The following is an 11,461-nucleotide window of genomic DNA, read 5'->3' on the forward strand; positions in this document are numbered from 1 at the left end:
TTCGTATTTTCGTGTACAACGTTATCGGCTGATTCCGATGGAATTGATTGTTGAAATATTTTTTTTTACATCTTTTATTATTAAGATTTGTACTTAAACGTACTTTCCTTTCGGCTCTTGCATTTCTCAAAGTTTGAAACCGATATTTTATGTATAAAAAAAGTTGAAACGTTCAAAAAATGTCGAGGTTCAGAAAAAAGATAAAATAATTTTCAGTGAAGTTCCTACCAAAATGCAGTACCTAAACGTACTTTATTGTACTCTAATACATTTTCCAAAGTTTCAGCTCGATATTTTATTTACAAAAAAAGTTCTTAATTTCAAAAAAACATTCAGTGAATTGAAAAAGTGAGGTCGGTAATATAGGTATTTAGCTGTGTCACATGCCCATAAGGAATATAATTTTGTAAACTTTGTAATTGGCTATTGATTAATCAAGAATGACAATCGAAATTTTGTCATTAGATCAATCCACGCGTTTTGAAGACGCGAGGAATTTGATCAAATACAGTACTGTTATATTCCCAATATAAAAAATATCCTCTCATAAACAAGGAAAAACATTTTTGTTAACAAATTTTAAAACAATATTAGTAGGTTATGGTAGTTCATGAAAGGTTCCTAATTTGGGAAATCGATGCGTCTCGAAGACCCGAACAAATATATCAGATATACATTACTTTTGTATTGCCAATATTAAAAGAGTTTTCCTCATATATCAAAAAGTATATTGTTATGTATTTTTAATATTATATTATATTTTATAATTTAATTATATTCATAATATATTTGTTAAATGTATAAATCGGCATTGCTAGATCATAAGAGGTCATCCGAGGTTCATCAATAGCTGTCTCGAAGACGCGTTCAAACATCTCAGGTACTCCTAATATGAAAAAAGTTTTTTTCATATGAACAGAAAACACACTTTTTTTAAACTTTATAAATTCGGTACGAGATATGGCAAACAGAAAAAAGTTACATAAACACACACCCGCGACAATGGATATTTAAACGAAAAACTTCTTTTAAAACTTTTGGGGTCGAATTATGTCGAAGTATGTCAAAAAATTATACCCGAATGTTTAGGTTATTACAAAACCTTCTTCTGTGAGGAAGCAAAATGCATTAGAATCTTTATAAAGCCATTACAAATTTTTAACATCTTCTAAAAACCTTTCTCATATTCGAAAATCCTTTAAAAATCCGTGAATTTTTTTGAAAATTTTTTAAATCCATTACAAAATTTGTAATCATGTGAAAGATCTTGAAAATCCTTCGAATTTGATAGATGTCGTACGTAATATCTTCAAAATCCTTTAAAATCGTTAAACCCTCTGGAAACAAAATAAAAACCTTTTAAAAACTGTGAAAAATCTTCAAAATCCATTTTAAAAACGTAGAACTCTTTTAAATATCAAAAAATCAAATAAAATTCTAGAAATTTCTTGAATTGTTTTAAAACATTATGAGATCCCTTCAAAATCCATTGAATTGTATTAAATTCTTAAGAATATTTCCGCATCCTTTAAAATTCCTTCCGATATTTGTACATAATTTCCTGAAAAAAATATAAATTGATTAAGCTCCCTGGAAATCCATTAAAACACTTAACCCTTTAAAAACTGGTAAAATCCTTAAAATCGCTTTATATCTTTAAAATCCCACGCAAATCCGCATAAAATTAAAATTCCTTTAAAATCCACGGAAATCCCGTAAAATCTCTAAAAATCGGTAACAATATCTTTGAAACTCCTTGAAATATTTCGAAATGATACGAGATCTTTTTAAGTCTTATTTAAATTGATTGAAATTTAAAAATCATTCATAATTTTTAAAGCTAATTGGAAAATCCCTGAATTTTTGGATAATTATGGTAATCTCTTAATATTATTTAAAAAATGTGAAAATTCTTAGGATCCTTTAAATTCGATGGATATCGTACATAATCTCTTAAAAACACTTTCAGATAATTTAGCTCTCTGAAAATCCAGTAAAATATTTAACCGTTTAAAAACTGTTGAAATCCTTGAAATCGCTTGACATCTTTAAAATCTCACAAAATCCCCGTAAAATTAAAAATCCTTTAAAATCCGTGGAAATCCCGTACAATCTTAAAAATCGGTAACAATCTTTGAAACTCCTTGAAATATTTTGAAATTTTACGAGATCTTTTTAAATTTAATTAAAATTTATAAAAATTTTAGACTCATTGATAATTAAAAAAAATAATTAGAAAATCCCTGATTTTTTTGAAAATTATGTAAGTCCCTTAATATTGTTTAAGAAATGAGGAAATTATTATAATCCTTTGAATTCGATGGATATCGTACATAATTTCTTAAAAACACTATAAAATGATTTAACTTCCAGGTAATCCAATAAAATTCCTTAAAAAACGGTATAAATCCTTGAAATCGCTTGCAATATTGAAAATCCTATAAAACTCCCTTGCAATCATTTTCAATTTCTTGATGTATTTCGAAAACTTAGGATAATCCTTTAAAATTCACTAAAATATTTAAAATTCGTGGAAATTTTTCCGGATCTCTTGAAATCCCTTACGATGTATTAAAATCTACTAAAATGTTTTCAAAGCCGTTAAAATATCTTAAAGTTCCTAAAAATCATTTTAAATTATGTGAATTATTCAAAAAATTGCTTAAATCTCTTAAAATTTTCTTTAATCTTGTGGAAAATTGTTTAATAATTTATTTATTCATTTAAAAATCCTTGAAATTACTTGAAATGTTAAAAATCCCCTGTAACCCTTTAAAATCTGTGGAAATCCTCATAATCTCTAAAACTCGGTTAAAATCCTTGGCATTCCGTGGAGTATTTAAATATTTTACGGAATTAAGCAACATTTTTAAGGAATTTAAATAGATTTCCTAAGCTTTTGTAAGCTTTTGAAAGCCTTTAAAAGTTCTTTAAAATTTATCGAAATATTTAGAATCCCTTTGAAATATTTCAGAATATCTCTTGACATCCCTCACAATATATTAAAATCTGTTAAAAGCCATTTAAATTCCTGCAAATTTCTTAAAAACCTTTATGATGTTCTTCGGAAATTCTTTAAAATTCTTTTAAATCTTTTTAAATCTTTTCAAATCCGTGAAAATATTTTGAAATTCTCTTAAATCTTTTGAAATCTTACAATATCTTCTAAAATCTTTGGAAATAATTCGCAAGTTTTTGAAATCCCTTAAAGTCATTTAAAATCCCGTAAAATCTCCTGATATTCTTGAAAATTCGTTAAAATACATTAGTATTCCCGATTATCACATATTTAGAAACATTTTGAAATCTTTAAAAATGTCTTGAAATGCCTTGAAAACAAACGTTCTTAATCCCTCAAAATTCATGAAAATCCTTCGGCATCTTTTAAAATCCTTTGAATCCCAGAGAAATTTTTAGACATCTGATTAATCTCCTTGAAGTCCTTTAAAATCTTGTAAAATATCTTAAAAGTTTGAGATTCTCTCTGAAATTTTACTACGAAATTTCTTCAAACTATTGAAACATTTTATAATAATTATGTTGAAATGCTACCTTAAAACTTTTTTTATTAAACACGTAGAATGTTTGGGAATCTGGTTAAGTTCCTTTAAAAATTTTAAGTTCCGTAAAGATTTTTGTTATTCTTTGAAATACCTTAAAACCCTTTATAATCTGTTGAAATGCTCTCACATCTCTAGAAAATTTTTAAATCTCTTGAAAATTTTCTCAAGCTGAAAAAAATGATATCATTTTTATATATTGATTAAAAAATTTTTAATATTCCCTGGGGGGGGGGGGGGTCATACAAATTTTACCAATCCTTGCAAATGTTGACATCGTTTTTCAGGAGAACCTGGCGTTTTCGTCGGCAAAATCAATCCAAAGAAGGCCGTAAACGACTTTAGTGGCTATGCAGATAAAAAAGCATCCGAAAAGAAGATAATCCGAGATGTTTTCAAAAAGGGAGATCGAGTATTCAATTCTGGTTGGTATACCATAAATAAAATTAATTGTAAAATATACAATTTGTCGCAAGTAACGAAATAATGTTCAGAACAGAAATTCTGAAAATAAATTCTTAGTTACATATAAATTGTTTTTAATTTAACATAAAAAATGGCTTGAGAAATAATATAAAAATATCTTCTACATAGGAGATATACTAGTAATGGATGAGTACGGGTATTTTTACTTTAAAGACAGGACTGGAGACACATTTAGGTGAGGACTTTTAAAATATAATATTTTCTTAATTAACATATTTTTTAGTATTGGATATTATGTTCATAAATTGTATTAATAAACGGTATTTTTACTCAAGGTGGCGAGGAGAAAATGTTTCAACATCAGAGGTTGAGGCTGTAATCAGTAATGTGATTAATTTAAAGGATGCTTTAGTTTATGGTGTTGAGGTATTTAATTAATTAATTAAATCATAATTAATCATATGATAATATTAGTACAAAAAAAGTTTGAATAATTCGATTTCACATCGATTAGAAAAAGATTATTTAAGATCAACTTGAAAAATATTATTATATGCATAGTAATTATAATACGTTCAAAAATAATGATTTGCGAAATGAAGAAATACGTTCTTATTTTATAATTATATTTTTTGTATATAATTAAAATCTTTTGAACATATTTTTAAAATCAAAATAACAAGTCGATCTGCTATTCGAGGCTCGAAATATCCAAATTAAATATGTCATTATTATTATTATTATTATTATTATTATTATTTATAATACAATTAACTGAAAAAAATAAGTAACAGAATCAAATTTATATTTTATTGCTTTATCTCGCGCCCTTAGTTTGTGTATATAATATTTACAGAAGCGGACTTTTATATAAATAATTTAAAATATTTTACGAAACTTTTATAACTTAAAATAAATATAATGAGATTGCCAAGAATTTTCAATTTTAAAGGTTTGTGCGGTATTTTCTATGATTCCGAAAATATCGAAAATTCCAACCATTTTATAATAAGTATATTAATTTCGAAGAATTTCGTGAGAATTAAATATTTCCATACAAGTTCAACGATTTGAAGAGATTTTCAAATATTTCAGGGGATTTTATTGGATTTAAAAAAATTAATGAGGGCTCAACTAATTTCCCTAATTATAGAATCGTTGGGAAGGATTTCACATTCGATTTATCGTATTTTAGGATATTTGATAATATTTAAGGGGATTTCAGGAATTTGTTAGCATTTACAGGTATTTCAATGAATTTTTTAGGAATTTCGGGATGCTCTATAAGATTTCCCAGGACGTTTTCAATACGTTTATGTAAATCGAAAGGATTTCACAGAACATTAAATATTTTTGAGTATTTAAAAATATTCCAAGCAATTTTTAATAGATTTCAATCAATTGAAGGGATTTCAAAAGATTTTATGGTATTTTCAAAGATTCCAAGAAATTTTCAAAAGCTTTTAGGAATGTCTAGGGATTTCAAAAAATTGCAAGGCATTTGAAATAATTTATGTTATTTGTCAAGATTCTAAAATATCTTCCAAAGCTTAAAAAAATGTTAAGGGATTTCAAGTATTTTATTGACTTAAAGTAATTCAAGATGATACGGTATTTTAAAATACTTGAAGCAATTTTCAACAGATTTGAATAAATTAAAAATATTTCAAAGAATTTTAGGATATTTAAAAGGATTCCAAGGAAACTTTAAAAGCTTTAAAAAATCTCAAGGAATTTCTAAGTAGTATAATGATGTTAAGGCATAAGAAAAGGATTTTAAAGATTCTAGTGCATTTCAAAAGATTCCTATGAATTTTAAATGTATTAAAACAAATTGTATAGATCTTATCGTATTTGAAATTTTTGAGAGTACTTAAAAACATTTCAAGAAATTTTTAATAGATTTTCATAAACTAAAGGTATTTAAAATGTTTTTTTTTTCGTTTTTTAGAGATTGCAAGAAATTTTCAAAAGCCTTAAAAAATTTCAAGGGATAGCAAAAGATTTTAAAAAAGAATTTAAAATGTTTTAGTTTATTTAAAAAGATTCTGAGGAATCTTCAAAAGATTTTTTATATGTCAAGGATTTTTGAAGGATTTTGCTGATTTTAATGGATTTAAAGAAATTTGCATGTGACTTTATAGACTTTCGGAAGATATGCAATGAATTTATAGGACCTATAAAGCTTTAGGATTTCAGAGGATTTCTATCATTTTTAAGTTTTAAATGCACCCAAGATATGTTAATAATTTTCCCAGGATGTCAGGAAATATTATAATAATTTTTCGGTTTTCTGTTCATTTATTAAGATTATATGTTTCGAAATCCTTCTTATGATGGAAAATATTATGTTAAAAATATATTATTTTAAGTTTATTTAAAATAATTTTTAATTTAAAAAATCAGGGGAATATCATTTATTTTCTGTTTTTAAACTACATTTTTTCAAATACATTTTTTGTGGAGAATATTTTTAATCCCAATTAACCTATCAATTAAATGTTCCACACCGAATTTTTTCACGATTTTTTTGGCCTTCTAAATCGGTTATTTTGGACAAATGAAGACACTACATGTTATAGCATTTTCAGTTCTTAAAGTTTATTTAATAATCTTCAATTATTAATTGATATAAACATGAAAATTAAACTCTTTAAGCCATAAAACTAATTAAAAACTGTTTTACTATTGGGTGACCGAAAACTCGAAGACATTTAAAAAGTGATTAAGTAAAACTCTGTAACTATAATTTGAAATAAGAAAAAAGCTTTTGTTTATAATACTGCAATTAAGTCTTAAAAATATTGTTCTGTACTGCAACAACAAAAATTATAAAAATAAAAAATGAATTAAATTTAGAAAAATATATGTTTTAACTGCAAAGTTTTTATGCGCAATGTTTAATAATAGCCATTTTCCAAGGTTCCCGGAAACGAGGGGAAAGCTGGAATGGCTGCTATCTACGATCCAGACAAGTCGCTGAACCTACATAATCTGGCAGCAGGCGTTAAAAAGTCGTTGCCAGCCTACGCTAGACCACTTTTTATCAGAGTCCTTGCTGAGTTGCCGATGACTGGTATTTGATTTTTAAATTAATTAATTTATTACTAAGAATTTATCAGGTAATAGAAAGAGACAACTGAAAAATTTCGAAAAATAAATTTACCGAATAATACAATTACCGACAGAAAAATTCCCTTATTATAAAAAAGTTTAATTTAATCGTAACGAAATTTTAATTCTAACACTTTCATTAATTTTATAATTAAAAAATTTGTTTAATTTCGGAAATTTTATGATTCGGATATATTCTAGTTCGGATATTTTATAATTCGGTAATTATCTTTCGGGAATTTCCGAATTCGGTGATATAAACTGGAGAGAATTTAATTATTCGTAAATTTTCCAATTCGGTAATATTACAAACTTTTCGGATAACAGATATTATTCGAAAATTTTATTTTTGGGGATTTTTCAGTAGTCCCAATAAATATTTCAAAATTAAAATTTATAATTTTATTATTTAGGTACATTCAAACTGAAGAAAAAAAATCTTCAAGAAGATGGCTTTAACATCACAAAAGTAAGTGTCTTTCATTTAATCAAAAAATCTTGTGTGGGATATAAATTTTATTTTAAACTGATATATAATCTTCCATTTTTATTATTTTTTTTAAACAGCCTAGGAATTTTTATTCCTAGGATTTAAAAAAAAAGGGAAACATTTTTTTCAATTGCCAGCACAATTAATAAAAATGACAAATTTAAAACTTTTGGAAAAAACGACTATTTTTATCAACAAGTAGACTTGCATTTTAGTTAAAAATTTAATGTTAGAAGTATAAAATTATCCCTTCTATTTTTAGGATTTGAAAAACGACTGTTTTGCTGGATTCTTTATAACAAAGATTTTTCGAAAGATTAAAAAGTACCTACAGATGACAATTTTTCTAACATAATTTTACAGTATATTGTACTTTGTGAATTGTTCAAAAAATAAAACCAGAAACATAAAAAGTTACAAGTATTTTCAAAAATACTATTTGAAACAATTTTGTTTGTAAACTTTAAAGCCAAGCGCAATGGTCATAAAGCTATAAAAAAATCAGTTTTCCTAATTTTTATTTAAATTTCAAACCTGTAGTAAAAAGAGAGTCTTTGCCTTAATAATATTAAAGAAACACATGAAACTCGGAATTTTATCCTTTTTTTTTCCTCTTCATTTTTCTTCAAAACGGTTTCTCATTAAAGAAATGAATTTTTTTATTTTATAGATCGTCAACTTTTGTATAATTTTTTTACCTTTATGACCATTGTGCTTGGGTTTAATGTTAAAATTTTTTTTTGAATAGTGTAGTGTTTCATGTCCCAAAATCAACTTTTCGATATAGAATGAACTAAAAAATCCCAAAAAATAAATATCCCGACACTGTAAAATATCTGAAAAATATATTATTCCCTAAATTATAAAATTGACGAAATATAAAAATCGCGACAGGGAAAATTATCCACTAATAAAATGTCCGAATAGTTTATAATAGTATCGAATTACAAAATTCCGAAATAATTACATTCCCACCAGTTTATAAGCACGAAAAAAAATTCCGAAAAATAAAATTCCCAATACTGTAAAATTTCCGAACGAGAAAATATTGAATGTAGAAAATTCCGGAAATAGAAAAATACCGATTTTGAAAATTTTTGAATATTTAACAATATTACCAAATTAGCAATATCCCGAATAATAAAATTTCAGGGACTTTATAATATTACCGAATTTAAACTTTGCCGACAGAAAAATCCCGAAAAATAAAATTCCCGAATAAAAAAATGTGCAAAACAGAAAAATAACGAAATAGAAAAATCCCCAATTTGTAAATTCCTAATTATTTGATAATATTACCGAATTTGAAATCTTGCGAATAATAAAATTTTGGACAGTTTATAATATTATCGAATTTGAACATCGCACACAGAACAATATTTCTATTTAGTATTTTCAATAATTAATATTTAATAAATAACAATTTTTTAATTGTTTAAATTCCGTAATTTTTTGTGGCAGATATTTTCTAATTCAGCTATTTTCGATCAGGAATTTTAAAATTAGAAAATTTTCCAATTCAGTAATTTTATAAACTGTTAAAGAATTTTCCAATTCGGAATTCTTATATTTCGGAAATTTTATAATTTTGGGAATTTTCTCACTCGAATGTTCTCTTATTCCGAAAATTCACTGTAAAGAATTTCATTTTTATTGTATTTTCTAGGCGTCTTAATTTATAATATTTTCGAAACTTAAGATTCCCGATTAATAACATTTTTGACAGAAAATTGACGAATTATAAAATATCGGATACTGAAAAATTAATCGAGCCCATTATCAAATTCAAACAATTAAAACTAGTTTTGTATTAAAACATATTTATTCATTTAAAATACAAAACCGAAATATTTCAATAAGAAATTGGTTTGGATGTTGATTTTATATTTTCAGATTATTGTTAAAATTTGACAAATAGTTTTATCACAAAACAAAATGTGTTTAAAAAAACTTTTATGCATACTGAAAAAAAACTTCTATTGAGACATTTTTTTCAGTTTTTATTTTAAATTTAAATAATTATTTCTTAATATAAAACATGAATTTTCTTTTACCTTAGTATTCGATTATTGTACTTGTAATAAATAAATAATATTGATTAAAAACAATTCTTTTTTTATTTAGATTCTGGAATTTTATAATTTGGGATTCTTTTTGTTTTGGGGGTTTTACAGTGTCGGATATTTTTTCGGAATATCGTCCATATCGAATCATCTCGATCGAAAAAACAGCTATTTTAGACTGAAAAATGTTCAGAATTCTAATTATAGGACTGACTGTGAACCTAGAATTTGAAATATTATCATATTGATAATATTTTTGAATTCCAAATTATTTGCTACAAATCATTAAGTTTTGAGAGCCTAGTAATATAAAATTAATAAATCAAACAATTTAAAATTGTTGGCGTTTGATGATAAACTAATTGAATTTTATTGTTATCAACAGATCAAAGATGCTGTCTACTTTTTAGAAAAATCTGGAACATACGTGAGGCTAACCGAGAGTTTATATAATGACATTATAGCCGAAAAAGTTCGAACATAATTTTTACACGATTGAAGAAAATAAAATTGCGTGAAAATTTTAGAGTTAAAATACGCTTAGATGGTCGTAGTACCATAATATTAGATATTAAGTTACTATAAAATGGACCGAAGAAATTGTGATTACATTATTAGCATTCCATAAACAACAACAAAAAATTGTCGAAGAAATGTATTAGAAAATGGGATAGTTAATTTTTATTTTTATTTGAATATACGATTTTAAAACTTATACACATTATATTTATACGTAAGTCATCACTGTCAGGGTATATTCCCATTAGAAAATTAAGTCTAAAAAATTGAGTAGTTTGTAAAATCAAACGTTTTGTACAAATTATTTAAATTTTATAGGAAAGGAAGTATGAATTGAGAATCTTAATTATGTGAAATATAATGAAACATATTAAAAGTATCCATAAAGGCAAATTAAATATATAAAGTTTCAGTTTGAGAAATCTCTCACTCAAATAAATTAATTTCAAAACCGACATTTATTTTTCGAAAGTATATTTCAAGAAATTTTTTCTGCAATTTTCAATAAATAGGATTTTCTCTCAAAACCGAAACTTCCGAAAAGCTTTATTCGACTACTTTCATAAAAATCAAAAGTCGATTTTGCGTTGGAGAAACCTACCTACAGTGGATAATACATTTTACACTGGATAATCATTAATTCACGGCGCAAATATACGTAAAATAATCAATTTTAAATTTAATTTATTAATTCTTATCGTTTCTCAAATACTGACTAATTATCCACTGTAGGAAGCTGTCCCCTATTTGTAAAGAGAATATATTTTATTAATCATATACTGTTAGGATTTACAGTTCAAATTGATAGAATATTACATCGCTTTGATAAAAAATTTTTTCTCCTTCTGCATAATTTTTGTAAGATGTAAGAAATAATTAATTTAATAATTTATATTGATGTACAAGTTGTTGCCTTTCCTTCTTAGGTATGAGTTTACGACTGATGATGTTATCGATGAGTGTTTGTGAAATAAATGTCGATGATATTTAAAGGCTGAATTATTAATTTTTCAATTAAATTGTTTCCTATCCTATATAAAAAACCAATATTACCAAATATTTCGAAAATATCACATTGGTGTTTCCACTTTTCAGTTCGTCCTTAATATATATTATGATTAAATTAATTAACAGTATTTATTATTATATTTAAAAATAATATTTTATATTATTAATCAATGTAAATTATTAATAAAGATTACGAATTTTCTGCACCATCAATTTTGTAAATTAAAATGTCTAAATTTGTCTTTTTATTTCATGAAATTTTTTTTTTTAATCCGTAAAAC

General features: G+C 25.1%; 1 protein-coding gene across 1 annotated transcript in view; it reads left to right on the plus strand.

The window, feature by feature from the left end:
* Positions 1-11,164, plus strand: part of LOC117178035 (long-chain fatty acid transport protein 4-like) — a 65,713-nt gene extending 54,549 nt beyond the window's left edge. The window contains exons 8-13 of the mRNA XM_033369235.1: positions 3,848-3,985; positions 4,155-4,221; positions 4,322-4,412; positions 6,909-7,062; positions 7,514-7,569; positions 10,039-11,164. Coding sequence (XP_033225126.1) covers positions 3,848-3,985; positions 4,155-4,221; positions 4,322-4,412; positions 6,909-7,062; positions 7,514-7,569; positions 10,039-10,137 — 605 coding nt within the window. The 3' untranslated portion in view covers positions 10,138-11,164. The remainder of the gene's footprint in view (positions 1-3,847; positions 3,986-4,154; positions 4,222-4,321; positions 4,413-6,908; positions 7,063-7,513; positions 7,570-10,038) is intronic.
* The last annotated feature ends 297 nt before the right edge of the window (positions 11,165-11,461 follow it).

The sequence above is a fragment of the Belonocnema kinseyi genome, chromosome 8 (genome assembly GCF_010883055.1).
Source record: "Belonocnema kinseyi isolate 2016_QV_RU_SX_M_011 chromosome 8, B_treatae_v1, whole genome shotgun sequence".
Classification (NCBI taxonomy): domain Eukaryota; kingdom Metazoa; phylum Arthropoda; class Insecta; order Hymenoptera; family Cynipidae; genus Belonocnema; species Belonocnema kinseyi.